The 20924-nt window shown below is 40.0% G+C and overlaps 1 protein-coding gene across 3 annotated transcripts in view; it reads left to right on the top strand.

The window, feature by feature from the left end:
- Positions 1–20256, top strand: part of LOC114469378 (tetratricopeptide repeat protein 28-like) — a 242792-nt gene extending 222536 nt beyond the window's left edge. For 2 of the 3 annotated variants that reach the window (XM_028456875.1, XM_028456877.1), the window contains 12 exons: positions 3728–3868; positions 8812–8956; positions 9044–9223; positions 10043–10587; positions 12065–12312; positions 12397–12521; positions 12615–12846; positions 13822–13898; positions 14447–14470; positions 15715–15844; positions 15961–16068; positions 17940–20256. In XM_028456875.1, the coding sequence (XP_028312676.1) occupies positions 3728–3868; positions 8812–8956; positions 9044–9223; positions 10043–10587; positions 12065–12312; positions 12397–12521; positions 12615–12846; positions 13822–13898; positions 14447–14470; positions 15715–15844; positions 15961–16068; positions 17940–19561 (3577 nt within the window). In that variant the 3' untranslated portion in view covers positions 19562–20256. The remainder of the gene's footprint in view (positions 1–3727; positions 3869–8811; positions 8957–9043; positions 9224–10042; positions 10588–12064; positions 12313–12396; positions 12522–12614; positions 12847–13821; positions 13899–14446; positions 14471–15714; positions 15845–15960; positions 16069–17939) is intronic. The other variant, XM_028456876.1, reaches the window with a different exon arrangement.
- The last annotated feature ends 668 nt before the right edge of the window (positions 20257–20924 follow it).

The raw sequence follows: 20924 nt of genomic DNA, 5'->3' as shown, positions 1-20924 counted from the left end.
TTTAGATGCAGTCCGGTAAAATCTGATATTTGTTTTCTGGCTGATAATGGACCGATATCTAATATCAATATCGGATCGGGATACCCCCAATGTAACACATTAGGCTGCGATATGGGTTAAAATGAATGTGTGTTTTGGGACTTTTTTATGTATAAGCTATAGTGTGACTGTCAGACGGTTAAATACGCTTATTTAAGTGATAGAAAGGTGTAAATAGGCCAGTATTAGCCTTGATCACTCAATTTTCATCCACTGTTCCTGGCCTGTTTTTTTTAATAACCTAAAATTTAAGCTATGATTTGTGAAAATGAAAATGATGGTCCTCTTTGCCTCGAGTTTTTTTTTTTTTTTTTTTTTTTTGGGGGGGGGGAGTTAATTTTTTTAAACCCACCACCACTACATTTTTATTTTTCTTTCGATATTGTTTTTGTAGTCTGCACCTCAGAAGCTTCAGATGCCTCTAAAAGCCTTTATAAAGTCTTTGTTAGAATCTTAATAGACCTCCTCACTAATATTGCAGCCTCCAGTTATCATTAGTGTGCTTAGAGTTTTATGCCCCGTTGTATTCTGAAATGTCAGCCCTCAGACACCTGCCCAAAATACTCTTTTCTCTCCACGGTGGGAATAAATGAGACAGAATAATTAGTTTACGTTTGCCAGATGGGGAGTCCACCTGACAAACAAACCTGTGCTGTAAAAAAAAACAGGTTTATATTTAGTGTAAGGAAAAGCTAGATGAAGGCTTAGACAAGGTGGTGAAATCAGTGAGGCAGAAGTCAGAAAAAGCAGAGTTTGGTGAATAGAGATCTAACAGAGGACGCAACCTGGGGATTCTGTGAGGCTCGATTTAAAAAAAAAAAAAATAGATAAAAAAAGTGGAACATTGGGAAAGTTAAATCCTCTTTCTGACGCCTTGGTTCCTCGACTGTGTTTGAAGTTGGCCTCATTTCTGTGGTTGGCGTTTGATCCATGGTGCCCAGCTGGTCCCCTCGGTGCCAGTCTCTGGTACCCAGGCTGCCTGGCCCTCCTGCCCCATTACTCGCTCATTTACTAATCCGATAGGAAGTGGCATACACTCCGCTGCGCCTGGATGAGCACAATATGGCCCCACTTATCAGTCGATTTATTCTCCAGAGCACAGACAAAAGGGGCTCAGAAATGTGCAGGCAGAAAATGAATGTGAGGGAAGAAGAAAAATTAAGTTGACGTGTGATAAAGACGTGCTGACAGTGAACGCATTAGAGTGTGTTGTTCTGTGGAAATAAATGTGTGTATTAACGGAGAGCTTGCTATGACGTTAAATCAAACTTACAGTGGCCAAGATCACACTCAGTCACACTTGGTCTTGTACCCCTTCTGAAGCCATGTACCCCCTACTCCTGCACACTTAAAAAACATAATAATGTAATGTCATATACAATGTAGCCCAACACTGAAATTTGTCTAATTTTACCTGTCCCAGAGAAAATATATTTAATTAAAAAAAAATCAGATGAATTTAAATAGTAGCCTACTTGCATTTTCAGTTTTCAGTTATTTCTGGGGGCAAAATAAATCTTCCAAACCTTTTTTGATTTTAACATATCGCAGTAATAGATATTCATCAGCTTGAAACTGTGAAATACAACTTGCTACAACCTTAATAAGTGTGAGGTTGTAGGTATATTGTAGTACGTGGTGGCCAAGGGCATCAAGCACGTTTGGCTTGTACCAATGCATGGAGGCTCCTGACAGGTCTATTTATATTCTAGTTTCCAATGTTAAATTTTTCTTGATGTACCCCCTATAAAAATTAGCATACCCCTACCCGTACCCCATTTTGGAAACCTAGGGCTTAAGCAGTTGACTTACTCTTAGTTGTTGCAACTTCTGTAACTTCCTTTGCAATAAACTATATATACATATATATATATATATATACAGAGGTGTTTTGAAGTTAAACAGGTGGCTCAGGTTTCTTTATCATAGTATAAGTACTGCACTAGCCAAACACTAACTTTATTTGTAGCTTTTCAGCCCCAAAGCTCAAAAATAAGCCTTTTCACTCTCTCTCCCTGGTTTAATTCTCGCACATGAAGTCAAAGGTCAAGAGGTATAAACTCGCCATAGCTGACGATGTAAACAGCAAGTCTGACAGAGATTTAGATCATTTTTTCCCTGTTGGAGCATTGATTCTTTGAAAAAAATAATGCAGAAATATGGTATCGTTCTCCAAGGTAGAAATGCAGAGTTAGCTGCTAAAGCTAATGTTGCACATGAGCTAAAAATATTTTTTCCTGGCTTTTCAACAGTGATCAATCAGCTAAACAGTGCTGTTTCTCTTATCGGCCTGTCTATCTTGTGCACTTCCTTCAAATTTGTAAATTAATAGCTTAATAAAAATAATCATGGACCTGGTTAGTGAATGGTGTTCCTCGTAAATGAACCTTTTCAAAGTGAGAACTCATACTGTCCTTTTCACACTTGGAAATCTAGCTTTACCATCAATAATGATAATGATAATAATAATAATAATAATAATAATAATAATAATAATAATAATAATAATAATAATAATAATACATTGTATTTATCAGCACTTTTTAAAAACTCAAAAACACTTAACAGTTGTTAAAACAACTACAAAAGTTGATATAGATATATATATATATATATATATATATATATATATATATATATATATATATATATATATATATATATATATATATATATATATATATACACATCTCACCAACAATAAAGGTAAATAGAGAAAATACAGGAGTTGGAAGCAGATGATGTTGGTTGCTTTGTTACTGCTTCTTCCATCGTTTTTACAAAAGTGCTTGGATATGTGCATCATTCCTGTAGAGTTCAAATTCCGCCCACTGGAGACCCAGGTAGTCTGTGTTTTCGTCAACCAGGGGTCACCTGTGTGGAAGCGAGGGGACTGCCCTTGCTTCCATACTACTGCTGAGCTGCTCCTATCGGTTTTTAAAAGTGACATCAGCGGAAAACCCTGGTCCCCCCTCCAGTCTGAATACGTGTAATATTAATAATAAAAACACTATTAAAACACTAACGATCTCTGGAACATTAACATACATTACAAGCACCGTTAGGTTGGAAATATTAACAGGGTGAACGAGCTTGTGTACGTTTTTATCCCTCTTGACCTATGACCCCCCCCCCCAGGTCTCGCATGCACAATTTCAGAGTGTGAACAGGCTTATAGGCTGTCAATTGTATTCGATCGATAACCTGAGCTTTTTTTACCTGATATGATTTCAAATGTTTAAAAGACCACATCCGTAACCAAAGGGCTGGAGGTAAAGTCATCATTATTGATTAGCCGACTAGTACCGGTAACTGCTGATTCACACTGGAAATATGAGATCATCTGCAGCTGAAAAAGATTGGGAAATTTGTGATTGTAGAAGGGAGTGTTTGACTCCCCAATGTCAGGATCAGCATTTCCAGCATCATAATGAAAGGATTTAACTATGCCTACCATCAGGGAGTTAGCTCAAAACCTGAGAAATTAGGCCAAGTGCGTGTGAGGATTAAATAATGTGTACTTTGTTCACATAAGACCTGCGGATGTTTTGCTGAATTGTCCGCTGAGAAACAATGCAAGTGTGTGTGTGTTGTCTCCTCCTCCTCCTGTTTTAATGTTTTTTTTTTCCCTTGCCAATATTGTCTCTCACCATCTCTTTGTCTCTCTCCCTCCCTCACAAACACACAGAGGTTGCTCGAGCAGCGAGACTGAGAGCGAAGCGGGAGATTTGTTGGACCAACAGTTTGAGGAGCTCAACAACAAGCTGAACTCAGTCACTGACCCCACAGGCTTTCTGCGCATGGTGTCCAGAAACAACCTCTTCAACAGGTGGGGTTCTACGTTCCACAAAGCCACATTTCTCTTTTTTTTTTGTTTTTACATTCCTATTAAAAGAAAGTCCTAATCACCGAGTGCTACTTAGGCTTACTTTTCCCCCGAAAAGAAGATTAAAGTATGTGCTTGGGTAAGGAGATTCGGGGTTATTGTAGCTCATCCCTGAAAGGGCTTTTTTTCCCTTTGTTAAGCCAGTGCATAGGCAGCATGTGAATCCCCCTTATTAAATACTGAGCAGAGCCAGGCTGTTAAAGCCCTTATCAACTGTCTGTAATGTAGTCTTGCATGTGTGTATGTATTGTGCGCACACGTGTGTGTGTGTGTGTGTGCAATGGGGCTTTAAGATGTTTGCCCTGTCTGTGTTTGTTGTGCAGATTTACAAGGTTTCAGTGAGTCTGCCTGTGGCTTGTTGAGAGAATTATATATTGACACAAGGCAAAGTATCCATTTACATTGCCCTGATTGGAAATGTATACCAATGGAGTGTGTGCGTGATATATATATATATGTGTGTGTGTGTGTGGGTCATATTTCCGTGTCCTCGTCCACAGTTGAGCTGTTCTTTGATGAGAGGGTAATTCCAGCTTTAATTGAGTCTCGGTGCTCATTAAGTCCCTTTAATGGTCCGTCAGTAATAATCCACTCATTCTTTTTGAGCGTTAAAAAACTCTGAAGTTTAAGCTCCTTGTGCTCTGATGCCTTTCATCCATCACAATAGTAAATTGTCATTTCGGGTCACGCGCGTTACACATTGTGCTTTGGTGTCATGTGCATGTACTGTGTGGGTTAACTCACAGATTGGTTCATTTTTATTTTCCCGGCTGTCTTACGCCTTACATTTAGTATCAGGCTATTCATGTTGACATTCATTAGAATGCAATTTATTTATATGGAGGATAAATTATATAGTAATTTAAATAAAACACAACATTCTCTAATTGAACGTGAATTTAATCAAAAGAGGCACAAGAACAATAAACTCGGCATGAAATTGCCCCATTTTAACACTGAGACGTAATTTTCACCCAGGAGATGGCAGGATTACTATGGAGGTGATAATGAAAGTCTGCATGTATTTGATCCCTCTGGTGTTTCGCGGACTATGTTTTTTGATCTCATTTATTGCATATTAAGATTGTTGGATGATAGAGATCAACTTGAATGGACCCTGAATAAAGCAGGTTTGCTCTCAGTGCAGGGTTCCTGTGGATCCTTGAAAAGTCTTAAAAGGCATTCAATTCATGAATCTAAAAATAAGGCCTTAACTGTCATTAAAATGTCTTAAATCAATGTTTCAAAAGTCTTACATTTTAACACAGTAAATGTGATTTTATGATTGTAATTATTAGGGGTGTTGAAAAAAAATCGATTCGGCGATATATCGCGATATTACTTCGCGCGATTCTGGGATCGATTCCAAATGCATCCATATCGATTTTCTATTTATTTATTTATTTATTTAGTTGTTTTTTTGGGGGGTTTTTTTACCCTATTTAACCAGGAAAGTCTTTTCCACTGCAGGAGACATTGTAACTGCTGTAACTCATTGTAACTCTGAAACCTGGGTATGTTGACCAGCTTGTGTTTTTTCAATAAAATCTAAAAAGAAAGTACTAACTTTCTTCATTTATTTGTTGTTCTAGGCATAAACCTCAGTTAAGCTAAAGTCATGTTGCACTAAAGTCAAAGTTGGTTTAAAAACCACAGGCAGATTTTATTTTATTTTTTTAGTTTAAGTTGTTGGCACATGGCATGTTAAAGCCAATGTTTTGAGTGTAAAATATGTCATTAAAATATATTTCATAGATAATGTTCTCATGAAGGTGGACACATTTATAGATTAGTTGTTTGTTAAGTCATATATATTAAAAAATCGCAATATTTCCTTATACTTTAATATCGGGATATATCGTATTGTGACCTATGTATCGGGATACAAATCGTATCGCCAGCGTGACTCTGTGCAGATCGGTGTCCTGCTTGTAGCAACTTTTAACAACATGGGAAGATGTAAATTTAAACAAAATTCCCTGTCCAACAAATATTGTTTTTTATGGCTTTTCTTAAATTTTTATTTTTTGTATTTTTGTTGTTTCATAGATTTCTGGCTATTCATCTTGTGTGTTTTCAGTGATTTTTATTAATTTAGTCTGTTTTTCTGTGTAATTTACTGTAATTTGGTGTATTTTTGTGTAGGAGTGTGACGATATCTCGATACGGCAATATATCGTGATTTTTTTTTGTTCGATCAATTATCGATATGCTCGCGCTATCGATTTTTATTTATTTATTTTTTTCTTCAAAACTTTTTCTGCTTTTTCACTAAAATGTGCAGGAACGTCTTCACCGAAATGTTGTCACTGTTTGTTGAAGGAACCAATATTTTGTTTTCTGGAATATTGCACTATACTGGTGTCACTGGTAAGAAAGACCCTATTTTTTGTTTACAGAAAGCACTATTGGAGATACTTATTCATTTACATTGGTATGTTGACGCTTATTTACAGAAATGTTGCACTGAAATAGTGTCACTGTTCATTGAACACTTTTTCAATTTATTGCCTTTCAGAGATATAAAATAAAAATTGTATTTTTTCCCCTAATCTTTTTTTTTTCTTTTTTTATCATAGATTATTGTAGATTGATTTCTGACCAATATATCGATAATCGCAGTATCGTCATATTGTGAGATAGTCGTTATTGTGAGCTTTGTATCGTGTATTGCATCGCGAGGTACCCAGAGGTTCCCGCCCCTATTTTTGTGTGTTTACTTTGGGGACTGCCAGTTGCACGTCTGCACTAGACACTGGAGAAAATGTACTCTAACCCTATGTCATTGATGTGGCATTTTTTTCGCCCCGCCACCAATTGTGTTTCCTGTGAAGTCGGTCTTAAATTGAATTTCAAATGGCAATAAAAAGAGAATTTAATTTGACTGAAGCAGTAGGAACCCTGCCAGTGAGAAACGCTTTGCTTTCCAGAGTAGGGCTGACTTCTGGCGGCTTTGTACAAATCACATGATCACTTCTATAGACAATCCGTCAACTGCAGACGGAACCAGGCAGACACTAAAGGCAATCTTCACCTTCATCCTTGCTGCATTCAGTGTTTTGTGTTTCACAGTTTCCGCTCTTCACTTGACACTCACCTTCTCTGGGCTTATCCCTCGCCTCCTCTCATTCTTCCTGTCAGGCTAACAAACGATTGTTTTGCTTTCCCATGGTGCCTCATGCCAAGGCCTGAGAGAGAGAGAGACAGAGTGGTGGGAGGCTGGAGAGAAGCCAGGGGCCTGGGCCAACCAGAAGGTTAGGATAGATGACTGTTGGTCACAGAAACTCTGGCTGGTGGAACCAATGGAGAACGGTGGCAAGTGTTGTCATAAAGCACAGGACTACAGCGCAGGGGGAAAAGCTTGTTATTGTTCAACCTACGGCCATAATCAGTACAGTTAGCTATCACCTGACTGCTGCTACATTTAAAATACTGTCTCATGCTCAGCAGAATACTGCTATACACAGAATATAAAGACAGTCATCACCAACAGCGTCTGAGTTTGAAGCTGATGTATTCATGCCCATGATTTATTCTCTCAGAAAGAGGATTGTGAAAAAAATGACAGCATTAAATTCTAATTCTGTTTCTGTCAGGCCGAGCTCCAATGCAATACTGCCATCTAGTGTTTGCTTTCCTATTAGCATAATAAGTAAAAAAAAATATATATATATATATATACAGTATGGCAAATATATATTTATTGACTCTGGGAATTCATTTCATCAGCCTTTATTTAGTCAGGAGAACCACATTGAGATTAATAATCTCCTTTAGTGTGTCATAGCAGCAGTACATAAAACAAGTTTAGTGTCAAAATAATACTAAAAGGTTCTTAAAACAAATAAATTGCACCGAAGACAAGTACATGAAAACAATAAAAAGTACAGTCACAGAGTAAGAGCTTGTGAAAACCACCTAATAGTTAAAAATAAGTTAGATAAAACAAGAACAAGGTGACATTTTTGTTTCCAGGTGCTGTAAAAGGGCCCTAAACTCTCCCAGTGGGACCAACTCTGTGACTTTAAAACCTTTCTGTTCAGCATTTTATTAACATGGAGTGGAATACATACAGGCTTTTTTGCCCAGTTCAGTATAATATATGGAATGAATGGAACTCTGAATATATCTTTATAATTAAAGTCTGAATATTTGTAATATAGGTCTGAATATTATATATATATATATATATCAAATAATTTTTCTCATAATGGCGATAGACAATATAAATCTCAATGATTTAAATTCAAATAAAGTCTTCACAGAAAGACAATTCAGGGTTAAATTTGCTGATGCAAAACACCACACAGGCTAAAATAACATTACGGTGCTTTAAGAATCGTAAAACAACAAAATTACTACAAAAACACAAACTAACCGAGAAATATACAAATACTTAATGGGACAACAAAAAAACATAAAGGAACACCAGAAATACATTAAAAAAAAAAAAAAAAAATACAAATAAATGGAGAAATACACAAAAGAACATCAAAAAGAAGAAAAATGCACAATGGGACAACAGAAATACATGAACAACAAACATACCATATACATATATATATATATACAATTCTAGACAATTGTGTCTGCAATGAATGTCAACCGTCAGATCCAATCAATGGGCTTTTTCAGCTTCTTTTCCTTGAAGGGTTTTTTTTTTTGTGGAGTTTTCATACTCTCCTACAGCCTAAGCGAGTATCTTTACTAACTGCAGGTTTCTTAACAGTTTGAAGATGTTTGTGCTTAACTGGTAAACATAATTTCCTCTGGTTGTGATTTCAATGCAAACGTTGCAGCTTACTGTGACCCTCCTGCGGTTGAAGTCTGCAGCATGAAAGCTGTGTGTTATACAAACTGCAGCACTATGTTGTGTCTGCATGCAGGAGTTGCCAAAGTATGACCAGTTTGTTCAGCAACACCATGTCTCCTGCCAAAGACGGCACTTCCTCCTTGCCTCGCCGCTCCAGCAGCCTTGGGAAACCTCCACTACGTGCACTTTATGACCTGCTCATCGCACCTATGGAGGGAGTGAGTCTTCACGGGTTACTGTTTCTTGAATGAATATTAGTTTGAGTGCAGAAAACTGAAATGACAGATTTTGTTTTCTTTGAACAGGGTTTGATGCACTCTAGCGGTCCCGTTGGCAGACACAGACAGCTGGTTATGGTGCTGGAGGGTGAACTGTACCTCATTCCATTTGCTTTATTAAAAGGAAGCTCCTCAAACGAGTACCTGTATGAACGCTTCAGCCTCATCGCTGTGCCCTCCATTCTTGGTCTTGGATCCAGTGCAAAGGTGTCCTTCTCTTTTTTTTTGTTTCATTGAACTATAATGATGTTTTTATACCTGACATTCATTCATGTTTTTCATATATCTAGACCAATGGCTCCCAACCTTTTTGGGTCGTGACCCCATTTTGATATCACAATTTTTTGGTGACCCCAGGGACATTTTTTTTTGTTTATTAAAGTGTGTTAGAAATACAGAGTAGCCATGATTAGTGGTCAAAGTGACAAGATAATTGTATACTGCATTTTATTTGAAATAATAACAATAATCATGCATTGGATTTTATATAGCGCCTTTTCATAGACACTCAAATCGCTTTTCATTGATGTGCATTGTTCTTTCACTCCACACACAGTGGTGGTAAGCTACTGTTGTAGCCACAGTTTGCCCTGAGGCAGACTGACAGAAGCAAAGCTGCAATAGTGCGCCATTAGTCCTTCTGACCAAAACTAACGCACTCAGCACATTCATACCCGACAATGTGGGTGAAGTGACACAATGACAATGACGGAGTGGGATTCGAACCACCAACCATTCGGTTATTGTACGACCCACTTTACCACTGAGCCAAAAATAAAAATGATTATTTTTTTTTAAATTAGAAAGTTCTTTTTTGTTGGTTTTTTTTTGTTTTTTGATCACTCCCTATACATTTCATAAGACCACATTTTAATTCCAGGTAACCCCACATGGGGTCACCTGTGGGGTTGCCATGGGTCCCAAGGTTGAAAAACACTGATCTATACCCAACAAGCCTATTATAAATGACTAAACTACAGTTTGGATCTATGTTTTTATCCATCCTGTCTCTCTGTAAACTCTTAGACTCACGCTCGCCGCCCCGTCCCAGCACCATGTGGCGGTGTCTCTATGGCAGCAGTGGTGGGGAACCCCAGATTGCCCTCACCTGTGATGGATCGCTGGCTGTGGGGACCTATGCCCTCTGCAGAGGAAGAGGCTACAATGGTTGCAGAGTTATTAGGATGTCAACCTCTCGCTGGCTCCTCCGCCACCAAGGAAAGGGTGATGAGTGCACTCACACAGGCCGAGTGTGCCCACTTCGCCACGCACATTTCCTGGAAACTGGCTGCTCTGGTGCTCACCCCGAATCCTGAGAGCATGCCTGGGGGTGCTAGTGCTAATGTGGGTGTGGGAACAATGGGCAGAGGGGCTGGTGGGAGAAGGGGCAGCAGTAGTCGAGGGAGGAAAGGCTCTATTGGAAGTGGCTACACCATCCCAGAGTCTCTTCACACGCAGGACGACAACAGTGACGTAGAGAGCATTTGTGACAGTCCACCGCTTCAGGAGTTCCTCCTCACGGCGGCAGATATTTTGGACCTGCGGTTGCCTGTCAAATTAGTGGTTTTGGGGTGAGTTCAATGATTTGAAGAGTATTTTTTTGGTTTAATAGTTAAAATTGCAACATTTTTTAATACATTTCGGGAACACCAATGCCTAAAATTCACAATAATACCCAATTTCCACCGCATCCGTAACTGCCCTGAAACAGCAACGCAGCTGATAGGATTCCAAGGTTCTTGCCAGCGCTGTTGAGCGTAGGGACCCCCCGACGTTGTAATTTTTCTCTCCTACGATGGCGCCCCCAACGTTCAGTTTTCAGCAACGTAGGGGGGATTTTCTCTTGTTTTTTCCTATTTTATTCAGTACTCGTAATGATTGTTGCACACTTTGGCACAAAAGGGACTTCCAGGTGTGCACGGATTGTTTAAACTCTCTTTTTAATCTGAATAACCCAGAAACACATACAGTACATCAGCCGCACCATCTATTTATTACAGGCGATTTGCTCGGATGCTCCCGTCTTCACCTGAGGACCCCTGCAGCCACTTAGCTGCCCCCGATGCTGCCTGTGTGCACCATCTAATATAAACAGTGTAGCTTCAACACATGAAGCTGCTCATCATGCTTATAACTCGCAACGGATCATTCTACATGCACACGCACAGATGTTCGGGCTTAAAGAGACATGGACTTCATTCTGTTCTGGGTCTTCTTTTTTCAGCCTGATTAAATCTCTACTGTGTGCGTGTGTGCGCATCCTACGCGCTTGTGTGTGCTTGTGTGTGTGTGTGTGTGTGTGTGTGTGTGTGTGTTCCACTATTACTGCAGGTCCCACATAATACCTCATTTAAATATGAATCAGTCTTTGAATAAAATGTTATTTATTGTCTATACAGTGTGTGTTTATTAGTTGAGGACCTACACCAAGGATGACTAACTCTCTAACTACATTCATCATCACCAATTCAACAAATTACTTTTAGCTTTTAAGTAAAGCTGGAACAAACACTAAAAAATAGCTTTACTAAACTAAATTTGGCCCTCAGAGAGTTATACATTTTTAAATTTTCCGCGCCAAAGGTGCTCTCTCTCGCGCCACGCAATAGGAATACAACATGTCCGTTGATACCACATTTTTGACAAAATTAGCAATTTTTTTGTCCCAAAAATTGTGCGTTTCGGCGCAATTCGGACTCAAAAACCAGAGCTTTCCGTTGATATCACGTTTGGCCCAATCCGAGCAGTTTTACAGTAAATATTGCATTTCTCCATGGTTGAATCACATATATATTGCACATTACATGTGAATTAGCGGGATTTTTTTGACATGTCGCAGCAAAACCGGAGGCGGTGGGGATTGCCGGACTGTAGATTGCGCTGTAGTTACGCAGCGGCTCAGTTTTTGGAGCAGATACGCATCCAGTGGAAATCCAGGGTTATTCAAAGTTGATTTATGCAAAGTAATATGATGGAGGAAAACAGGGGTAGTTGACCTTTAAAAAGACAAGAAGAAAATAAACGTGTCCTGCTTTTTACACGCTACAGGTCGTACCAGGAGTCCAGCAGCAAAGTGACGGCTGATGGTGTTGTGGGACTGACCAGAGCCTTCCTGGCTGCCGGGGCTCAGTGTGCTCTTGTGTCTTTGTGGCCTGTTCCAGTTGCTGCCTCTAAAGTTTTTGTCCATGCATTCTACACTGCCCTGCTTAATGGGACCAAAGCCAGTGCAGCACTGGCAGACGCCATGAAGACTGTACAAAGCAGCAAACAGTACTCACACCCCTCCAACTGGGCAGGTCAGACATGTCCACCAATAATTAGTTGTTGCTGCCTAACTAAATTTGTACTAAGTGCTTTTTAATTGCCCGCATCTGTTTCAGGTTATATGCTGATTGGAACTGACGTGAAGCTTAATAGCCCTTCCTCCTTGATTGGCCAAGCTTTGGCTGAGATTCTTCAGTATCCAGATCGAGCTCGTGATGCTCTGAGGGTTTTACTCCACTTGGTGAGACAAACGTTAGAATACACGGTACAAAATTATCACAAGAAAAAAAGAAAAAAAAAAACATATAATGACTTACTGCAATTTCTCCTGCAGGTGGAGAAGTCTCTCCAGAGGATACAAAATGGCCAGCGCAACTCCATGTACACATCCCAGCAGAGTGTGGAGAACAAAGTGGGGGGCGTTCCCGGCTGGCAGGCCCTGCTAACAGCTGTAGGCTTCCGACTAGATTCAGCAGGCCCTGGTATTCCCGCTGCTGTCTTTTTCCCCACGGCAGACCCAGGAGACAGGCTTCAGCAGTGCAGCTCTACCCTACAGTCACTACTGGGTACGCCACCAACTGCTTATCCTGGTTTAACCAGGCAGCAATGCAGTGTTTCATGTTCAATTAATACAGGACTGTACATTTGCTCACATTAGAATTTCTCATCACACTGCAGAAGCTATTAATAATTGTTGTAATATTTCAAGAATAAAATTTAATTGTCTGCTTTTAGTGAGATTATACTTCTCTTTAGGTTTAACACACACACTGTTATCAGTTTGAGGACTTTAAAGCGACTATGCAGACGTTTGCGTTTGTTCCGACAGAATAACCAGGCTGATTTGGAGCAAATAGCCTCTTTAGTGGGGGAGGAACTGGATGGAAGTGGTCAAGTTAAGGGCTATTGGTGTTTGTTGCGTTCACTGGGAATTCTATTACAACTTTAATAAAATTACGGCTTTATTCTCAAAAAAATACAATCTTATTCTCAAAATATTACAATTTTAACCTTGTAGTGCTCAGATTTCTTTTAAATTTAATGTGGCTCTAATACGCCATCAGACCCTTCTCTTGAAGTAGAAAAACACCAGAAATATGTGTGGTAGTCAGTTTGTCAGAGGCACACAAGAAGCCACAGTAAGAATGAACTAAAAGCACTTCTATGCATCCGTCTACAGGCCTCCACATCCCACAATGCAATGCTTGCAACTTTTCTGCCAATGTCACTGTTAGAGTGTTAACAGTAGAGATCAAAATACACTTTTTGAGTGGCAATTTCAACCTTTGACATACAGTATTTTGTTGTAACAAAATGATCTTTGATTTATTAACTTATAAGGCCTTCACTGTCTTCATCTGATAAACAAAAAAAATAATCATCTCCAGCAGCTTTCAGGTTGAAATGATTTAATTATTGCACATGTCACTCAACAAACACTATCTTTCCAAAACAAAATGTTTTCGGTTGCAATGTTGGGCTGTTACAGAACATGGCTTGTTTGCGAATGCTAAAACACTTCTTTTGATTCTGTCCCTCAGGTTTACCACCGCCAGCTCTGCAGGCTTTGTGCAAACTCATCACAGTTTCAGAGGCAGGAGAGCAGCTCATCAACCGGGTAGGCCAATGATGTAACACAGCGTGACGTTCACAAAAATCCAGAATACATAGAAGAACAAGGACATACTTGGTGCTTTCTCTGAAAAATACCCCATTTCAGTCTTAACTGAAAGAACACTTGGCAGATATTGCATAACTGTTTTCCACTGGCTGCTTAAGCTGTGTTGAAATGCTGTAATGAAGCTGAACGTGCACTTTCAAGTACAAAGTCCAAACTACAATGTGCTCTAAAGCTTGTGATACTAAGGAGTCTTACTGTGGAGGTTCAACCCTGTTTACATGTAGCATGTGAAAGTCACATGTTCGAAATGAAAGACGCTTCAGTTACGAGCTGATTAGCTCACTTTTCTTTAAGCCACACACATGTGCATGACAACATGTGACGCACAAACTCATTTCTTTATGCTGATGGTCACAAACAGTTTTGTATGGAGATTACTAATGATACATGTTGTTACTTCTTTTGTCTTTGTGGGCCAACATGCATGCAATTAAATGCTTTTCTCTCTGTCTCTCTTTCCTTTGCACCTAACTTGTGGCCTGAAGGCTGTTAAAAATATGGTGGCAATGGTAAGTGTGCATTTAACTACCTGCACAATAATCAGCTCTACCCACTTTCTCCAATCCTCTCTCCTGCTAAATAATCTAAAGTCCTCTAGTTAGGAATAGCATGATTAAAATGTTTCTATTTATTGTTTGCATGGATTCAGTGTCTGTGTTTGGAATAGTTTTCCCGCTGTCTGTTTTTTCAGTCATGCAGGTATTTTGAGTGTTTTAAAGATTTAGGACATTTTTAGGCCGGTGGAATGTTTATCGGTGGTAAAAGAGATAAAACCGTGATGTGAAAGAAACCCTCGTACAATAATGAGGAATGAACCTAGGCAGTGACACGTTTCAGCTTTCCGCATAATCACGTTATGGTTTGACAAAGGTGTCTCTGTTCGAAGCCAAATAATCCTCATACATAACAGGCAAAGGTAATACAAGGACATGTGCAACACTGAAACACAAGCCCCTTCAGTTCTGCCTCCCAGTGCTTGTTTACTTCCCTACTGTATGTACATTAGGATGACTACTCAAGACACAGATCAATACCTGTGTAACACAGAGGTGGCAAAAGTTCTATTCTTCATTACTAGAGTAAAAGTGTAGATACATACTAGAATGAAAAATGACTCTGGTAAAAGTAAACATTTTGAAATCGCTCGCTTACCTGAGAAAAAGTAAAAAAATGTACTTAAGTAAAAAAATAAAAAGTAAAACAAATGTTCCTTTGATAATAAGACAGGGTTTTGAAACCATCAAATTCCATATCTTTTTTTTTTTTTTTTTTTTAAAGATTTTATAGAATACCGCTACATGGAAATACATTAAATAACTTACCCTCTATGAACACCTGGAGAATTTAGTACTTATTCTTGATAAAATTTGTAAATAAAATGTGTCAAGAAAACAAAATTAAACCCAAAACAGCTTTAAGTTTAACATTTTTAAAAACTTAACTATAAAACTAAGGGACCTGCCTAACAAAAAAAAGCTCAAACTCCCAAAGATCTTAAAAGTAACAAGCTAATTATTTTAAATGTAAAGAGTAGAAATTACACATAAATTTGCCCAAAAAAATTATCAAGTAAATAACAGATGCTAGAAAAAACGACTTAAGTACAGCTCTGGTGTAACGTGGTCATTGTCTATTTTTTCATTTCTCCATCAAGAATTAGATCATCCAGATGTTGATTTAGTTATTTTTAGGCAATCATGCCATCTTGAGCAGAGTTAATCACGTTGTGTTGTCTTTGTCCCTTTACCTTTAGCTCCACCAGGTGCTAGTTCAACTCCAGACTGGTGAAAAAGAGCAGGATTTCTCCCTGCTGCCAATTCAGGTGTCAATCAGTGTGCAGTTATGGAGGCTTCCAGGTTGCCATGAATTCCTGGCTGCTCTTGGTAAGTTCATCGATTGCCCCCCTCCAATTTTCCAGCCTCCGATATCTGAATGCATCCATGTGCACTGGTGACAATTATCCAAATATCCACATTTGCTTTTGTGTGTGCATGTGTAGGATTTGATTTATGTGAGGTTGGCCAAGAAGAGGTTGTGCTGAAAACGGGCAAACTTGCAAACCGACGCACCTTGCACTTTGCTCTCCAGTCCCTGCTGGCGCTTTTTGGTGAGTATATTTATTAAGTTCATTGTTGTCTTCCTTCCCCATTCTCAATTTACAGTATATCAATGTCACTTTTGTGAACCGGTAATATCATAGACATTACACTATACCGAAGTTTGTATAATACAGTATATATTATCATATGCAGTACACTGTGATCAACACCATTATCACTATACAATTTCACTGGATGAAAATTAGGCAAAGGCTGGATGACTAATAATGCTCTTTGTCTGAATCCAACCAACAATAATGTGTCCAATCAGTTGCTAATTTTGAAGCAGCGTCAAGTTCACATGAAAGTGTAAAGAATGATGAGTGAATCAGTAGTAATCACAAATATTATCTGTGTAAGTTATACATGGAACTTGGTGGATAATAGTTAGACTTAAAACAGCTTTATTCTAAGGGTGACCAAATCCGATAGTGATATCGGATATCAATCCAACATCAGCCAAAATAAGGAGTGTCAAATTATATCAGCCTGCGTTTAAAATCTCTAATATAATATACTGTATAATGTTAAGGGGCCAAGCCCGTGGGGACGCGCTTCCCAGTTTTCCGTTGGTAAAAGTTGTGTTGCAGGCTAAACCGTGCAAGGGAGGGCGGTACAATTTGGAGGGTTGGTCCGGACCCCTCAGCTTGCCTCGGATGCAAAAAAAACCTCACATTTGTCAGGTGGAACTATAACTAATGTCGACGCGTTTTGGCTCCCGCACCGTATGTTGCGCATTAAAAAACCTCTAATCCACATATTCCCTGAATAGCACTGAATCGCCTGGGCTGGGCAACGCCCATTTCCGCTTACAATTGTGTTGGTGCTAAATCTCGACTTACTTCTTCAAACTCCTCCTTGGGGTTTTGTCCAATCAGCATGAAACTTGGTACGTAGAGTCTTCAGTTGGACCTAATCTAAAGTTTTGTAAAGAATTTTGTTCGGTCAAAATATGCGCAAATTATTAATGAGTAAAGTTCTCTAGCTAGCTATAAAAACGCAAACTGTTGCATATCTCTATCAAAATAAATGCTAACAACACCAAATCATAGCTCCTTGGTTGGCATGTGACTGTGAGGGTATGAGCCAAATTTGAATAATGTAGGCCACTAGGGGGCGCTGCAAATATGAGAGATTTTGATCTCTTTAATGGCATGACCGATTTTTACCAAATTTGGTGGGTATGACCTTGGGTCGCTCATGAGGCCATATCTCACAGTTAATAGCGATTGATAAAAGTGGGCGTGGCTTATTACAACATAAAAAACAAACATTTATTTCAGCTCAAGTATTATGTTGCAAATGGCATGTTAGACTGTGTCCTGAGGTTTGCCCCAAGCCTGTCATCCTTTGTGATGTACTTCCATGAGCTCCGCAAAACCTGGGGGTCGAGTCGCATGGGAAGGCTTGGCCCCCCCTTCATAACTGCTTGCAGTTCTAGTTTTTATTGGATTTATTGAGGTTTTTTTTGGGGTCTTCTAAATTATTTATTAATTATATTTTTTATGTCTAAGGTTAAAATGAACATCCATCCATCCATTTTCAGACCCGCTTTGTCCTATTTCAGGGTCGAGGGGGTCTGCTGGTGCCTATCTTATATATACTTATATATACTTTTAATGACTTTTCTAACATTCCACGCTACAAAGTCAGTACCGTTATAAATAAGTATGATTTGTGCTGATATCATCTTGGATTGATATCAGTATCAGCTAACACGTAATGCTGCAATATCTGGATCATATCTAAATTGAAAATGTTGTATTGAGACACCCTATTCCCAACTCATCGTGACTGTACACTATGTATATACTAAATTTGTTAACATACTGCATTCATTTTCCATGTCGTGATTTCTTCTGTTCTTGTCTTCTTTCAGACTCTACAGAATTGCCCAAACGTCTGAGCCTGGACAGCTCCTCTTCCCTAGAGTCTCTAGCTTCAGCACAGTCTGTGTCCAACCCTATGTCCATGGGATATTCAAGCCTTCCCTTCTCTCCTAATTACCTGGACAATCAAGCATCAGATGCCATATCTGTCTATAGCCTCAGCTCTGTAGCCTCGTCTATGAGCTTTGCTTCCAAGTCTGAGTGTGATTTTCTGAGTCATCGACAGCGTGGTGGCGTCACGGCGCACTTTACGGTCCACAAGCACCACCACGTCCCCCGGAGTCGCTCCTCTCCTCATGCTGCGGCTGCTTCCATGGCAGCATCTCGTGGGGAGGAGGAGGAATACGAAGGCTTTTCCATTATCAGCAGCGAGCCTCTGGGAAGTCACTGTGATTCCCTGCCTTTACCTCCCGGCCATGGCCAGCGCCACCATCGTGGAGGAAGGGGAGTTGTTGGTGGGTCTGGTCCTGGAGCAGGCAGGGGCTACTCCGTGTCAGTATCATGTCGGGGCAGCGTTAGCACCCCCACCTCACCTGTCAAAACATTGTCTGTGCCCAGCCAAAACTCACCATTACAGAAGGTGGGCAAGGTAAGCAGCTCAGACACAGGTGAATCAGACCAGTCCAGTACAGAGACAGACAGTACTGTCAAGTCTCAGGAAGATAAAACTGCCCCACTGGATCCCCAGGAGCTAGCCCAGAAGATCCTAGAGGAAACTCACAGCCATCTGCGTGCTGTGGGTAGTCTTCAGCGAGCTGGAGCCGACGTTGGGTCGACTGGAGGAAGCTCAGCTCGGAGCAGCACGTTTCGCTCCTCTGAAACCAGTGCGTTCAGCCGCCCTAACAGCAGCGCCAGTGGCCAAGCTCAGTCCTCCCCAAGACCCAAACCTCCTTCCCGCTCTTCCTCACTGCAGAAGATCAGCTCAGGCTACAACAGTCCTGCTGTCTCTGAGTCTTCCCTAAAGGAGGGAAGCCATCCATCACCTACTTTAGACAGCCACGCACAGTTCAAATTAAAGTACCCAAGCTCCCCATACAGCGGACACATCTCTCACTCCCCAACTAATGTGTCTCCCAGTTCTGGTCACCAGTCCCCTGCTGGGAGTGCCCCCTCTCCTGCTCTATCCTACTCTTCCACAGGATCTACCTGCTCTACGTCAGCTGACCCGTCAGACTTGGACCGTTTAAGAAGAGGAGTAATAGATGAAAAAGTTCAAGCTATTCACAATCTGAAGACCTTCTGGGCTAATGCGGCAACCCAGCAGCACCAGCAACATCTGGGTCCGGTCAAAGCTGTGCACAATGCTCCTGGAGGTCTGGCGTCGGCCAGCCGGGATGTCCTTAGCCTCCTGAACCTCTCACCCTCCCCACGCCAATGTTCCCCCGATGATACCCAAGACAGCCTGGAGCTGCGGGAGCTGGGGTTGCAGTCAGTCGAAAAGGGTAGCAAAAACTCTTCCAATGGACACCACTGCTCCAATGCCAGGAAAGGTGCTCCTTCTCCTACCATTTCCACCAGCAGTAGCCCTGGTGCGCGCTCTATACGACTACCCTCTGGAAACGGATACAAGTTCCTGTCGCCTGGAAGATTTTTTCCTTCTTCTAAATGCTGAGACATTTCAGCTGTGTCTGATAGTTTTCTCCGTCTTTAGCTTTCCTTTGTGCTGGAAGAGCAATGCACATTTTCAGGACCACTGTTTGTCCACCAAGCTTGACCATTGAGAAAGATTTATTTGGTTAATGAGTATGAGCCTGCAGAGGCACATGAAGGCTTTTGAGAGCATCTTGTCTTTGTGCCCATAACACTGTAAATGGCAACGAGAAATACTCAACGACCTGATACTGTGTTTGTGTGTAACTGTGTGTCAGGTAGATGTAAATTGCTGTTTCTTTGGTCCAAATGCAACAGCAATGACTGATTTTCTCTATTTGATTTTTGTTTTGAAATTTAATGGTTATTGTTATTATTGTTATTAATATTATAATTATTATTATGTTTTGTAAATTAATTCCAGTGTTTCACAATCAATATTAAGCGTTTTTATATGATAAAGTGAGCAAACCTGTACCATGTAAAAATGGATGGTGGGGGAAAAAGATTTAATATTTTTTATGGAAATCAGAGGGCATTTTGCCGGATTTCTTTGTGAATGGAGTGTCTGCTCTGACGCATGGATTCTCTTGCTATTCAGTGTTAAGTACTCAGTATGACTTTTTAACCCATGATTTTTTGAGATTACACATTAAAGTTTCATGGGAGCCATCTGTCATTTATCAGTAAACTGTTTCAATAAAAAATAAAAATAAATATGTTTGCCTTCTTGTGTTTGAGATTGCATATTACATATGATAGTATTAGAACACATGGGTTGGTGGGAATTAACAGAAAAATGTGGTAATCCATCACAATTACAACGACTTTAGTGATCAGTGATCGCTTCACGACTCCATGGAAAGCAGAGTGAGCATTTACTATGTATCCTTGATATCACATGTCAAAATCACTCACTAGTGAGCTGCAAAACCTCAATCATGAATTAAAGTCTCTAGTAGTAGATATAATTGTATATTACTAGTTTGCTCGTGAAGGCTGAAATGCTCACTAATTTACTAGTTCAAGCCATTTTTGCCCTTATTAGTAAACTAAATGAACCCAACATGTTTACCAGTGAACTAGTAAAAGTAAGGTATCTATTAGTTGACTAGTAAACATATCTGCAGCAGCACTAGTGGGGCTAATCGTGTATAATAGCTTTATAGAAACAAAAAAAATATTGATAAGGTGGGAGGGGCATGCACTGAGGCTTCCTATTGGCTCTCCTGAAAACGATGCAGGACAACGATTAATATTCGAGATTGCATTGTCCAACCTGTTCCAGTTGAAGAAGTTCATTGGTGAACATGTTTCCTCAGGAAATGCAGCATGTTAACAGGAACAGGTCTTACTAGGTAACGGAGAAACCGCCCAAAGCAATA

This window comes from Gouania willdenowi, chromosome 9 (genome assembly GCF_900634775.1).
Source record: "Gouania willdenowi chromosome 9, fGouWil2.1, whole genome shotgun sequence".
Taxonomy (NCBI): Eukaryota; Metazoa; Chordata; class Actinopteri; order Blenniiformes; family Gobiesocidae; genus Gouania; species Gouania willdenowi.
This window is presented reverse-complemented; position numbering and strand designations above follow the sequence as displayed.